General features: G+C 44.6%; 1 protein-coding gene across 1 annotated transcript in view; it reads right to left on the bottom strand.

Moving 5' to 3' along the window:
- Window positions 1–2,040: 2,040 nt before the first annotated feature.
- LOC139556663 (probable methyltransferase-like protein 24) overlaps window positions 2,041–15,150 on the bottom strand; it is a 95,358-nt gene continuing 82,248 nt past the window's right edge. The window contains exons 4-5 of the mRNA XM_071370890.1: window positions 14,147–14,372; window positions 2,041–2,813 (exon numbers count right to left, since the gene is read on the bottom strand). Coding sequence (XP_071226991.1) covers window positions 2,496–2,813; window positions 14,147–14,372 — 544 coding nt within the window. The 3' untranslated portion in view covers window positions 2,041–2,495. The remainder of the gene's footprint in view (window positions 2,814–14,146; window positions 14,373–15,150) is intronic.

Genomic DNA, 15,150 nt, shown 5'->3' with positions numbered 1-15,150 from the left:
TGTATTGACTGACATAAGACTTGTGAGTGAGGTGATTCTTCACATTCTTGAGTTCCCTCCACCTGTAACCTAGATACAGTGCCAGTCTGTTGTAACCCAGGCAGCGTCAGTCTCTGGGAAGACAGTATGTCTCTCTTCAGGCAGCATAGTCTCCTACCCTGCCTCCTACAGACGCTAATCTGAGCTAAATGAGGCGTGCTCGGCCTGTCTGACAGCAATGCCCCCAGCTCCATTTACCCTTTTCTGCGGAAGATCCTGAGGACAATTTGAGGCTATTGTACTGAACAAAAATATAAACACACTATCCTTGAGCTGAAATAAAAGAGAGCATAAATTTCCCATATGCACTAAAAGCTTATTTCTCTCAAATGTTGTGCACAAATTAGTTTACATCCCTGTTAGTGAGCATTTCTCCTTTGCCTAGATAATCCATCCACCTGGCAGGTGTGGCATATAAAGAAGCTGATTAAAGAGCATGATCATTACACAGGTGTACCTTGTGCTGGGGACAGTAAAAGCCCACTCTAAAATGGCAGGTTTGTCACACAGCACATTGCCACAGATGTCTCAAGTTTTGAGGGAGCAATTGGCATGCAGACTGCAGGAATGTCCTCCCGAGCTGTTGGCAGAGAGTTCAATGTTAATTTCACGACCATAAGCCTCCAATGTCGTTTTAGAAATTTTGGCAGTATGTCCAACCGGCCTCATAACCGCAGATCTAGTGTGGCAACGCCAGCCCATGACCTCCACATCCGGCTTCACCTGAGGAATCTGCTGAGGAGTATTTCTGTCTGTAATAATGCCCTTTTGTGGGGAAAAACTCATTCTGATTGGCTGGGCCTGGCTCCCAAGTGGGTGGTCCTATGCCCAGTCATGTGAAATCCATATATTAGGGCCTAATTTATTTATTTCAATTGACTGATTTACTTCTGTAACACAGTAAAAATATGTGTTGCATGTCACGTTTATATTTTTGTTCAGTATAGTTTGGGCTGTGGTCTTACCTCCCTACCTCACTATTCAATGCCCGTGCCTTTGAGAATAATTCTCCAGGAGAGAGTGCATGTCTCGGTCTCTGTTCAGGATGGTTTGGCTCAGGTCCAAGCCCAGATAAGGCCATGACCTCCAGCCAGACAGAACACAGCCACTTTGAAGCAGCTCTGACCGATGGACAGACCTCAAGGCCACAAGAGGCAATTACCTCACCATGTCTGAGGTCATATCAGGGAAGGGAACAGGGAGTGGTGATTCAACATCGTTGAAATGATAGGAGCTTGATAGGAGGAGAATAGATCTCACAAAACTTTACTTAAACCTCCGTAAAAGTATTGGGACTGACATACATTTGAGGGTATTTTCATCCATATCACGTGTGAGCCGTTTAAAAATCACAGCACCTTTTGTATTATAGTCCCTCCATTTTAGCGGACCAAAAGTATTGGGACAAGTCCACTTATATGTTTATTACAAAAGTTTGGTATTTGAGGGCCTCCCGAGTTACGCGGTGGTCTAAGGCACTGCGTCACTACAGATCCTGGTTTGATCCCAGGCAGTATCGCAGCCGGCCGCAACCAGGAGACCCATGAGGCGGCGCACAATTTGCCCAGCATCGTCCGGGTTAGGGGACTGTTTGGCCGGCCAGGTTGGCCTAGCGACTCCTGTGGCGGGCCAGGTGCAATGCTTGCTGACATGGTCGCCAGGTGTACATTGTTTCCTCCGACACATTTGTGCGGCTGGCTTCCGGGTTGAGCGAGCATTGTCTCAAGAAGCAGTGCAGCATGGCGGGGTTGTGAGATGCACGGGAGTCCGTACGGGAGTTGCAGCGATGGGACAAGACTGTAACTACCAATTGGGGAGAAAAAAAATAGATTAAAAAATCAAATCAATATATTTAAAGTTTAGTTATTGGCACCACATTCCTAGCATGCAATGGTTACATCAAGCTTGAGACTTTACAAACTTGTTGGATGCAATTGCTGTTTGTTTTGGTTGTGTTTAAGATTATTTTATACCCAATAGAAATTCATGGTAAATAATATATTGTCATTTTGAAGTACTTTTATTGTAAATAAGAATATAAAATGTTTCCTAACACTTCTATATTAATGTGGATGCCACCATGATTATGGATAGTCCTGAATGAATCGTGACTAATGATGAGTGAGAAAGTTACAGAAGCACAAATATCATACCTCTATACCTGTAACTTTTACTACTTCAATACACATAAGTGAATTACACCTCAAATTAAAGCTTACAGTCTGCACTTTAAGCTCATAGTCATTGTATCATTTCAAATCAAAATTGCTGGAGTAAAGAGCCAAAACAGCAACAAAATTGTCACTGTCCCAATACTTTTGGAGCTCGCTGTAAATATCCAAAGGCAAACATCCCACGGGATTTACGACTCCTTCGTTTCCCATCGTAGCTGGACTACATTTCACAGTCTCCCCTTCTCATTGGCCAGAGGTCTGTCCGTCAGTCAGTCAGTGCTCTCAAGGCCTCCACTCATTGTTGACCCAGCCCAGTGTATAGGCACTGCTGGCGTTCAGAAAGTTCCTGTGCAGGAAAAGGCGGGGTTTGGCTGGGTCGTTGTGGTAACGGAAGAGGCGGAAGTGAGCTCGCTCCAGCTCCTTCAGCAGGCTGAACCAATAGCGCACCACGGATGGGTCGTCCCCATCCACCTCAAACCCTGCCCAGTGGAGGTGGACTTCTAGTAGTAACTGACCCACTGAGCTCAGAACCCCTTCTAGAACCAGGTTCTCCAGAATCTTCCACTCCGCACTCTCCATGTCTACCTTCAGAACATCCACCTGGAACAGAGAGCGGGAGAAAGAGGGAAGATTTGAATTGCATACTCCTTGTGTCAATGATTTATTTACACTAGATGACTGGGGGGGGCTGTGTTTTGAAGCCACTCTACCTCCATCTTGGCACTACCCCACCATTGTAAAAATGTTTTGGAAGTTATAGGAATTGATTTGTTTTTGCCACATTTCTTATATTACAGACACCTTATTGCATACTTTTAAATGATATAATGTGAGCTAAACATATTAATAATGTTACTGTCCCCACTACAACAAAATTACTTTAATGCATGTAACTTTGTCCTTGAAACATTTAAAGTGAAATACTGTAGAATTCCATTCATTCCTGTAGACAGGTTGGTTGTTTAGCAACAAAACCAACTTGTGCCCAAATATGGGGCAAAACAGACAGGGTTGCATTAGATTGTTGACATGTAAACTATATTTCGTCGCCAATGTTTATTGAAAGCATAAATACATTTTCACAAATCAACACTTGTCGTTTCTCAAATACATTGATACAGTTGTTGGTTAGCTAGCTAACTAGTTTTAGCCATATTAGCATATACGTAACATCAGTCAAAACACCTCAAAATAAGACATGGTAAAAAGCATAAGATAAAACGAGCTGAAAGGAGCCACTTACGATTCCCCACATAGCAGTTTATTGGCATTGTTGCTAGTTAGCTGGCCATCCAGACTCACAACAACACACGGACCATCTATACATTTACATTTAAGTCATTTAGCAGACGCTCTTATCCAGAGCGACTTACAAATTGGTGCATTCACCTTATGACATCCAGTGGAACGGCCACTTTACAATAGTGCATCTAAAGATGGGTTGGCTGACAACGTCACGAAAATTATGCGTGCGCATTGGTGGAAAAAGTACCCAATAGTCATACCTGAGTAAACGTAAAGATACCCTAATTGAAAATGACTCAAGTAAAAGTTAGTCACCCAGTAAAATACTAATCGAATAAAAGTCTAAAAGTATTTGGTTTTAAATATACTTATCAAAAGTAAATGTAATAGCTAAAATGTATTTCAGAATTAAAAGTAAAAATATGAATAATTTAAAATTCCCTATAAACCAGATGGCACAATGTGTTTTTTTTGTTTAGTTTTTCTTAGCCAGGGGCACACTCCAACATCATTTACAAATGAAGCATTTGTGATTACTGAGTTTGCCAGATCAGAGTCAGTAGAGGTGACATGGGATGTTGATAAGTGTGTGAATTGGACCATTTTCCTGTCCTGCTAAGCATTCAAAATGTAACGGGTATTTTTGGGTGTCAGGGAAAATGTATTGATGGAAAAGTACATTATTTTCTTTAGGAATGTAATGAAATAATAGTAAAAGTTGTCCAAAATATAAATAGTAAATATAATATAAATAGTAAAGTAAACTACAGATACCCCCCAAAAAACGACGTAGTATTTTTACTTCAGTACTTTACACCACTGGTCAGAAGGCCGTGTGGCGTTATGATTATGAACGTCAGATAGCTAGCAATAATGACAAGAAGCTGTCATGTGGGGAGTCGTAGGTGGCTTGTTTCAGCTCGTATCTTGTTAATGATATGTCTTGTTGAGGTATTTTGACTCGTGTCATGTCTATATGGCAAAAATTCACTAGCTAACCAACAACTGTAACAATGTATTTGATAGACAACAAGTGCTCATTGTGCTAATGTATTTATATTTTCGATAAACATTTGGAGACTAAATATATTTGACATGTTCTCAACAATCGAAGGCAACCCCTTCTGTTTTGTCCCATAGTTGTGCATGCGTAGGTTTTGCTGGTAAATAACCAACCCGTCTATGGAGGACTGCTCCTACTGGGGAGTGCCAATATAGCCGACCGGTGACTTCAAAGCCTTTCAATGGCCATTACATACTGTAGCATCAGCAATACAGGGTTTATATACAGTGGCAAGAAAAAGTATGTGAACCCTTTGGAATTACCTAGATTTCTGCATAAATTGGTCATCAAATTTGATCTGATCTTCATCTTAGTTCATCTAACCATAGACAAACATAGTGTGCACCTGGATGTTCCACAGGTTTTGATAAGGAGACGAGAAGAGAGTACACGAGGAGGGTTGCAATTGAGATCCCAGAGAGAAAAAGTCAATCATGATATCTAGCAGTCAGTAGGTAGAGATAACATGGAGAGAGTGGAAAAGTACTCTCGATGGAGGCGAGGGGAAGTTGGTGCAAAGATTGAGAGGTTGAAAAAGAAATGTACTGTATCTGTCTGAGTTGAGGACGAGGAGAATATGAGGGGGTGTGGGGGGATTTCTGTGGTATAAGATGAGATGGGGAGGAAAATGTGTAAAGTGGCCGTTCCACTGGATGTCATAAGGTGAATGCACCAATTTGTAAGTCGCTCTGGATAAGAGCGTCTGCTAAATGACTTAAATGTAAATGTATTCATTTTAACAATGGCCTCAAGATATAATCATATGCATAGACTACTTTCAATGCACATCTATTAGGCATTGGGCTGCCATTTAAATGTTTTGGAATGTTTTTGATGTCAGGTTGACTCCTTGACCCATACTTTTTAAAAGCCCTATTAGTGAAAGCGCTTTCATCTCTTTGCTTTTGAAATTTTATTTAACCAATTCATTCTCTCCTTCCCCCCGTGTACTTTACTACCCCCTCATTGGCCGATTGCCAACATGGCATTGGTGACATCGACATTGGCAACTTGCAATGCTGCCAGTGATATATTTGTCAAATAGTTGACCCACACTCTCCACACACCAATCATATCTCTCTGATCTATCTTTCAGCACACTAATGTTACAGTGTAAGTGATGAGTGTCGGACCTGTCTCGACAGAAAAACACTTATTCTAAGGGCTACAGTCAATTGAACAACTGAACCTGGATGGCTCTCTGACATATTGCTCACTCTGTCTCTGGGTCTCCCAATGGGATACCATCCTTCCCCAAGGCAAATAACTATTTCTTAACTGAACAGATACTTCATACAATGAGAACTGCCCTAACCAACAGAGATGTTATGACCCACGCCCCTCCCCCCCTCCTTGCGACATGGTGTGTGTGTTTTTTTGGTTTTACTATCCTTGTAGGGAAAGAAGACCTCACAAGGATAGTAAAACAAGGAACATTTGAGGACATTTCGTCGATCCCAACAAGGAAAAAGGGCCATATGAAGGTGTTACAAATCCCATAATGGTTCTACACAAGAGATGCTTTTCTCAGGGTGTGTACTACTGACTAGCCCTACTTCCAATAACTGCATTCTATTTGACAGCTGTCTTCTCCCTGTTGTACCATCAACTGGCATACCAGGCGAAACCGAAGGACTTCACACACACATATCCTAAACCCACTCTAAACCCACTCCGCCAGCAGTACATCTGCTCTTCGCTTCCCCTGTATATGGGAAGTTGCAAGCCCTGGGAAGATGCCCGTTTTGCATGAACATCTCCATATGGTGGCAGAGCTCTGAAGAGTTCTCCGACTGCTCCGCTGTGCAGAATTAGAGGCACTAAACATCCCGCGCCTGGAGCTGGGAGGAGTGTGCGTGTGTCTGAGTGAGAGAGGAATAGAGATATGCGGACAGAATGTAACGACTTTCCTCTTCTGACGACGACGACGAGTAAGAGATATCGGACCAATTTGCAGCGTTGTAAGTGTCCATTTTAATATGTAAAACTGAACACTACAAAAATACAAAATAACAAAGTGAAAGAACAAACGAAAATCGAAACAGTCCCGTATGGTGCAAACACAGACACAGGAAACAACCACCCACAAAACACAATGAAAAACAGGCTACCTAAATATGACTCCCAATCAGAGACAACGACTGACACCTGCCTCTGACTGGGAACCATACTAGGCCAAACACATAGAAATATAACCATAGAACAAAACATAGAAAAACAACAGAATGCCCACCCCAACTCACGCCCTGACCAAACTAAAATAAAGACATAAAAAAAGGAACTAAGGTCAGAACGTGATAGTACCCCCACCCCCCAAAGGTGCGGACTCCGGCCGCAAAACCTGAACCTATAGGGGAGGGGCTGGGTGGGCATTTACCGCAGTGGCGGGCGGCTGGAGCGGGACGAGGACCCCACCATAGTCTCGGCCCACTTCTGTGAGACCCTAGTAAAGGGCACCACTGGACTGAGGGGCAGCTCCGGACAGGAGGGCGACTCTGGCAGCTCCTGAGGGGCAGCTCAGGACAGACGGGCGGCTCAGGACAGACGGGCGGCTCAGGACAGACGGGCGGCTCGGGCGGTTCAGGACAGACGGGCGGCTCAGGACAGACGGGCGGCTCAGGACAGACGGGCGGCTCAGGACAGACGGGCGGCTCGGGCGGCTCAGGACATACGGGCGGCTCAGGACAGTCGGGCGGCTCAGGACAGACGGGCGGCTCAGGACAGACGGGCGGCTCATGACAGACGGGCGGCTCAGGACAGACGAGCGGCTCAGGACTGGAGGGAGTCTGGAGCGTCTGGACTGGAGGGACACACAGGAGACTTGGTTCTTAGAACAGGCACAGTACTCACCAGGCTGGAGAGATCTACTGGAGGCCTGGTCCTTGGAGGAGGCACAGGATAGACCGGTCCGTGGAGGCGCACTGCAGGTCTCGAACTAAGGGCCTGAACAACCCGTCCTGGCTGGATGTTGATTTTAGCCCGTCACTTGCGGGTCGCAGGCACAGGACGCACTGGGCTGTGCAGACCCACGGGAGACACAGTGCATAGGGCTGGTGCCATATAACACGGACCGAGGAGACGCACTGGAGACCAGATGCGCTGAGCCGGCTTCATTACTCCTGGCTCGATGCCAACTCTAGCCCGGCCGATACGAGGAGCTGCAATGTAGCGCACCGGGCTACGTATGCGCACTGGGGACACCGGGCTCTTCACAGCGTAACACGGTGCCTGCCCGGTCACTCTCTCTGCACGGTAAGCACAGGGAGTTGGCTCAGGTCTTCTACATGACTTTGCAAATCTCCCCGTGTGCCTCCGCCAATACATTTTTGGGGCTGCCTCTCGTCCCAGCCGCGCTGCCTCCTCATACCACCGCCGCTCAGCTTTCGCTGCCTCCAGCTCTGCCTTGGGGCGGCAATATTCCCCAGCTTGTGCCCAGGGTCCCTCGCCGTCCAGAATCTCCTCCCATGTCCATGAGTCCAGAGATTTCTGCTGCCCGATACCACGCTGCTTGGTCCTTGGTTGGTGGGTGGTTCTGTAACGACTTTCCTCTTCTTCTGACAAGGAGTAAGAGATATCGGACCAATTTGCAGCGTGGTAAGTGTCCATTTTAATATGTAAAACTGAACACTACAAAAATACAAAATAACAAAGTGAAAGAACAAAGAAAATCAAAACAGTCCCATATTGTGCAAACACAGACACAGGAAACAACCACCCACAAAACACAATGAAAAACAGGCTACCTAAATATGGCTCCCAATCAGAGACAACGACTGACACCTGCCTCTGATTGGGAACCATACTATTCCAAACACATAGAAATATAACCATAGAACAAAACATAGAAAAACAACAGAATGCCCACCCCAACTCACGCCCTGACCAAACTTAAAAAAAGGAACTAAGGTCAGAACGTGACACAGAAACTACTTTCACAGGGAGGATTGGAAGAAGGGCAATAACTGATGGATTTGGGGAGGGTGTGTGTGCTTGGTGATTTGGCCTAAATTGTGGTCTACTGAGGGGAGGGAGGTTCAGTGGTGCCGATGGGAGTGTGAGATGGAAGGAGCTGTTATTTAGTCCTTCAAAGAGGCTCTGCCCGAGTTTGCCTTCTCCCAAGGTCATCAGTCGCCTTGTCTTGTTCCTACCTGTGTGTCTTTAACACTATAGGTCTATAGCATTGCTATAAAGCCTGACAAGCAAGGCTAGAAGCTATGTAAACAATTGCTTTCTCCTATTCTCTCGTCAGGAGATATTGTTCTGGAGTGGCAGAACAGTATAGAAACAACTAAAAAAGATGTCTATCACCTACCCTGAGCTTGAGGTATGGTGGTGCCTTTTACCTTTGGGCCACACACTCAGTCCGGACCTTAAGTGCTGAAGCTATTTCCCTAACTGCAGAGAATATTCAAGTTGAGTCGGCCTTCCACTGAAATGAAAGCCCCTCAGTCATTAAACATCAGCATTCACAGTTTGTGTTCACCCCCAGCCAGGGGGACATTATGTCTCCATGACGATGAGTAATTGTTGATCAAAATGTCTGTCCATAAAGCTGCTTTCCGATTAGGGATACAAATATTTGTTGGTAGAATGGTTTAAAGCCATTGGGGTGACTAACACAAGATAACAAGTTTGGCCTGCATGATTTTTTGGATTGTATCAAAAAGAGATAAAGTATTTTGTGTTCTTTAATTAGTGGATGTGAGGTGCGGGGAGAAACGTCTGAAACAGGCCTCTCCAGAGACTATCTTAACGAGCAGACGTATAATTAAACATCAATGGGATCAGGAGAGAGAGAGGTACTGTTCAGCCGCTCTGAGCGTCCCTCAGTAACTGGTACAGGAACTATTCTGTTTCCAAACCTCCCTGGACTTACTGGTCCCAACTGGTCCCCAATTGTTCCCCACCGCTGGTCACAACTAACTGGTCCACAACTGGTCCCCACAACTGGTCCCCAACAACTGCATTTTAGCTAACTCTAACCAGGGTGAGGAAAGGCCTGCACTGTGGAGGAGATACAATGGAAGCCATGTTGCCGGCTGTGTCCCTTTAGTGACAGTGTGGATGTGAGACATTAGGAAGTGACCTGGTTGTCACAGCGTCTCTGTTTGTTGTTCTATTGACTATTATACAACGGGTGGGTCTAATCCTGAATGCTGATTGGTTAAAAGCGCATTCTAGCCGGGGTCTATTCCACAAGTTACCACCTTCTAAATCTGGCGTTAAAATGCCTATTTACTCTGTTCCATCTGACACCGCAATCCACTGTCTCATCAGCCCAGGCAGGGAAATTATAAACTTGATCTCCACTATAAAAAGCATTATCTCACATTTCTTTTAGACAAACATTTCGTTTTCAACAGCGGAGATTTGTATAAACCTTAATGTCTGTCTCTGCGACATTTGCAACATTGTTTCAATATTCAAATTCGATCTCCAACTGTCCCATAGTAATGAACGCGTAGGGGTCGGGAGTCGGGACGAGAGAGAGAGGCAGGCAGCGTTTCTCAGCCAGGCTAAATCATGAATCAGCTGGCATCATTTTAATGGATATATACAGTTGAAGTCGGAAGTTTACATACACTTAGGTTGGAGTCATTAAAACTCGTTTTTCAACCACTCCACAAATTTCTTGTTAACAAACTATAGTTTTGGCAAGTCGGTTAGGACATCTACTTTGTGCATGACACAAGTAATTTTTCCAACAATTGTTTACAGACAGATTATTTCACTTATAATTCACTGTATCACAATTCCAGTGGGTCAGAAGTTTACATACACTAAGTTGACTGTGCCTTTAAACAGCTTGGAAAATTCTAGAAAATGATGTCATGGCTTTAGAAGCTTCTGATAGCCTAATTGACATCATTTGAGTCAATAGTACGCAAGTATAAACACCATGGGACCACGCAGCCATCATACCGCTCAGGAAGGAGACACGTTCTGTCTCCTAGAGATGAACGTACTTTGGTGCAAAACGTGCAAATCAATCCCAGAAGGACCTTGTGAAGATGCTGGAGGAAACAGGTATCTATATCCACAGTAAAACGAGTCCTATATCGACATAACCTGAAAGTTTGCTCAGCAAGGAAGAAGCCACTGCTCCAAAACCGCCATAAAAAAGCCAGACTACAGGTTGCAACTGCACATGGGGACAAAGATCGTACTTTCTGGAGAAGTGTCATCTGGTCTTATTAAACAAAAATATAACTATTTGGCCATAATGACCATTATGTTTGGAGGAAAAAGAGGGAGGCTTGCAAGCCGAAGAACACCATCTCAACCGTGAAGCACGGGGCTGGCAGCATCATGTTGTGGGGGTGCTTTGCTGCAGGAGGGACTGGTGCACTTCACAAAATAGATGGCATCATGAGGAGGAAAAATGATATGGATATATTGAAGCAACATCTCAAGACATCTGGTCTTCCAAATGGACAATGACCCCAAGCATACTTCCAAAGTTGTGGCAAAATGGCTTAAGGACCACAAAGTCAAGGTATTGGAGCGGCCATCACAAAGCCCTGACCTCAATCCTATAGAACATTTGTGGGCAGAACTGAAAAAGCGTGTGCAAGCAAGGAGGCCTACAAACCTGACTCAGTTACACCAGCTCTGTCAGGAGGAATGGGATAAAATTCACCCAACTTATTGTGGGAAGCTTGTGGAAGGCTACGTGAAAAGTTTGACCCAAGTTAAACAATTTAAAGGCAATGCTACCAAATACTAATTGATTGTATGTAAACTTCTGACCCACTGGGATTGTGATGAAAGAAATAAAAGCTGAAATAAATAATTCTCTCTACTATTATTCTGACATTTCACATTCTTAAAATAAAGTGGTCATCCTAACTGACCTAAAACAGGGAATTCTTACTAGGTTTAAATGTCATGAATTGTGGAAAAACTGAGTTTAAATGTATTTGGCTAAGGTGTTTGTAAACTTCCGACTTCAACTGTACAAAGAAATGTAAATTGAAAAAAGGTCAAACGAAACGAAGTGCAGTTAGTTTGTTATAAGTTATTTTGTTAGCTGTGTTATTGGCTAGCTCCTCTGGACAACAGTTTCCTAACGAGAGAGGACATTTTCTATGCCAGGCGACATGGTGCCTCATTAGCTCATTGTTAAATGTCACTAGAAAACAGCTTAAACAAATGCAGCTACTGTTGTTATTCTGTCTGCACTGTTTGACGTGACTGTGAGTTAGCCGTAGTTGGCTAGCTAGCAAGCAAGCAAGGGATTAGAACATTGCCAGCCAGTATGGCAATGGAACATTTAGAACGAACGACTTTGTCTCGGGCCTAACAACACCCGTGCCAACATATCCTCCAAACACCGGCTTCTCTGGCATTATCACTTACATTTTACATTTACATTTTAGTCATTTAGCAGACGCTCTTATCCAGAGCGACTTACAGTAGAGTGCATACATTTTTTATTACATTTTTTTTCATACTGAGACAAGGATATCCCTACCGGCCAAACCCTCCTTAACCCGGACGACGCTATGCCAATTGTGCGTCGCCCCACGGACCTCCCGGTTGCGGCCGGCTGCGACAGAGCCTGGGCGCGAACCCAGCCCAGCCTGGGCGCGAACCCAGAGACTCTGGTGGCGCAGCTAGCACTGCGATGCAGTGCCCTAGACCACTGCGCCACCCGGGAGTTGACCACTTAATTAGGTGAAAGCAAATCAATTTGCATGAGATCTGAAGGACTGCTGAAGTTGTGTTAATCCCCATGGAGACAGGCTCTGATGCTGACCAGAGTGGCATATGATTCATTTATGAGCTGTGTAATCAACGATAAAGAACACAAATGAATGCATATTCTGATCTTTAGAAGCGACTCATTAGTTCCCTGTGCTGTTCTTCTGACACAAAGCTGGAAGAAAGAAAAAAGGCAGGGAGAAGAAAGGCAGACAGTTGTTCCTTAAGCATGCTGTGTACTCACGTTAAAAGCCCATTATGGAGACGTGTGTGTCGCTTTGCATCTAAAGCAGGTACAGGGATCGGCTCTGTCCTTTTCTCACACACATGCACACACACTCCAGAAAAAGGAATTAATGGCTGATGCCTCTAAGCATGGACTCGCTAATGCTAGGCGCCCGTGCGTGGCTTCTAGGCATTCTAGCTTGTATGGCTTCCTTATTTGGTAGCATTTCGTAGTGTGACTGATTTTACTAATTGCATTAGTACTGTACAAAGTTAGAGATGCGCTATTTGATAGATTCCCCCACTCCTCCTACCTCAGGCTTCCAGTGGGGAGACCTGAGGTCAACCTACCCCGCACCCCTCCCCATCTCGTACTTCTGAGTGGGAGACCTTCCCAGGCAGTAGCCTGCCTAGCTTACAAACTAGAATCAGAGCACCCACTCCCGACAAGGTTAATTGACTCACAGTCCCACACGGTGACATGATATCATTGACATGAAGTGCAAATGAGCGATAGAAAACCGATTATGTGCTGTTGCGTGCAGGCCCACGTGTGTGTGTGCAAGTGAGCATTCATGTGTGTGGGTGCGTGTTTGCAAGCGTGCATCAGTGTGTGTGTTTGTGTGTGGATGTCATTGACCTTGTATGCAGATCCATATCTGATAAGGCAGAACACAGATCTCTGGGGGACTCCAGTGAGTTAATATTCTGAATGATAATATTTAAAGGAGGAAAGCCATAACTATAAGCAAAGATTATGGATATACTGACAAGATACATGTCTTTCCGCCCTGACAATGGGAGTCATTGTCCACAAAGCGGCACGTCGGGCTGTCTAGCTCCCGCCTATCCCGTCTTTGGATTGGTGGATACATCTCATTGTTGTATTCCTTTTTTTGAATATTCGAGGAGGGTTGTTGACGTCAAACGCCTGTATTCAATGGAGAGAGACGCTATGCTACTAGCCTCATTCCATGAATATGCATAGCCATCTCGAGACAACTCTGATATAAAGTGTTTTTTCTCAACAACTTAAACATTACAAAACTTCCATTAGATGAAATAAACCTCACGTGGGCAAATAAGCCATTCATTTTTTTGTTGACAAAATTCGACACTTTCATTGACCTCCATACAAAAACTCCTTGCTTGGTGGACGAAACAATGACAAAATACCACCTGCTGGAGGGAGACTTCTCAGCCGAGTTGGGCCTCTATCTTCCTCTGAGTTTTCTGCCCTCCAGGGCAAGAGGAGACACTGGAGGAATGAATGATAAGGAGGTGTAGAGAGGAGCTGCTGCTGCAGTCAACCTGCAGCTTTATGTGATAAATAAGTTAATTCCTCCAGCTCATAGGGAGAGAAAATATACATTTTCATATAGCCTTTTTCGGCCGAGTTGAGGAAGATAAGGATATCTGGTTTGTTTTTATGGTGACTTTTATAGTGTCTTTTGCATGTATTGTTTGTATTGGTCATGGATATGCCATAAAAGGCAGGTACTGCATATTGTGCACTGTGTAGGACGTTGGTTTGTGGAGTAAGTTGTCACTGTATTATGTAAAGTACATATACTCTCACAATATAAGCCCATGCATGACTTATTCCTTAAATTTGATTCAGGACACATTTGCCCATTTGTAATTTCATTCACACCTCAACGTTTACAACCTTCTCCCTCTCTATGTGCCCCCTGACCTGTCTGTGTCCAAAATCGTTGAGGATGGTGGCCAGTTTCTTGATGTTGCCGTGCTGTCGCTGGGCGGGGATGGCTGGGTTGGGGTCCCTCCAGTCTACGGAGAGACGGTGGAGCCACATGTCTGACTCCTGTAGGTGGGCCTGCTTTAGGCTGGGGTCAAAGCAGTGTACCTCACAGCCCACCCTGGCCAGAGAGCGCTCCAGGGTTTTATCCTCCACACCCAACCTATGGGAGGGAGGGAGATAAAAAAAAAAAAGGTGGAGAGGGAGAGAGAAGTTACAGTGGGGAGAACAAGTATTTGATACACTGCCGATTTTGCAGGTTTTCCTACTTACAAAGCATGTAGAGGTCTGTAATTTTTATCATAGGTACACTTCAACTGTGAGAGACGGAATCTAAAACAAAAATCCAGAAAATCACATTGTATGATTTTAAAGTAATTAATTAGCATTTTATTGCATGACATAAGTATTTGATCACCTACCAACCAGTAAGAATTCTGGCTCTCACAGACCTGTTAGTTTTTCTTTAAGAAGCCCTCCTGTTCTCCACTCATTACCTGTATTAACTGCACCTGTTTGAACTCGTTACCTGTATAAAAGACACCTGTCCACACACTCAATCAAACAGACTCCAACCTCTCCATGGCCAAGACCAGAGAGCTGTGTAAGGACATCAGAGATAAAATTGTAGACCTGCACAAGGCTGGGATGGGCTACAGGACAATAGGCAAGCAGCTTGGTAAGAAGGCAACAACTGTTGGCGCAATTATTAGAAAATGGAAGAAGTTCAAGATGACGGTCAATCACCGTCGGTCTGGGGCTCCATGCAGGATCTCACCTCGTGGGGCATCAATGATCATGAGGAATGTGAGGGATCAGCCCCTGGATAAGAGCGTCTGCTAAATGACTTAAATGTAAATGTAATGTACACGGCAGGACCTGGTCAATGACCTGAAGAGAGCTGGGACCACAGTCTCAAAGAAAACCATTAGTAACACACT

The sequence above is a fragment of the Salvelinus alpinus genome, chromosome 27 (assembly GCF_045679555.1).
Source record: "Salvelinus alpinus chromosome 27, SLU_Salpinus.1, whole genome shotgun sequence".
NCBI classification, from domain to species: domain Eukaryota; kingdom Metazoa; phylum Chordata; class Actinopteri; order Salmoniformes; family Salmonidae; genus Salvelinus; species Salvelinus alpinus.
The sequence above is the reverse complement of the archived record's forward strand: the minus strand, read 5'-3'. Positions and strand labels throughout refer to the sequence as shown.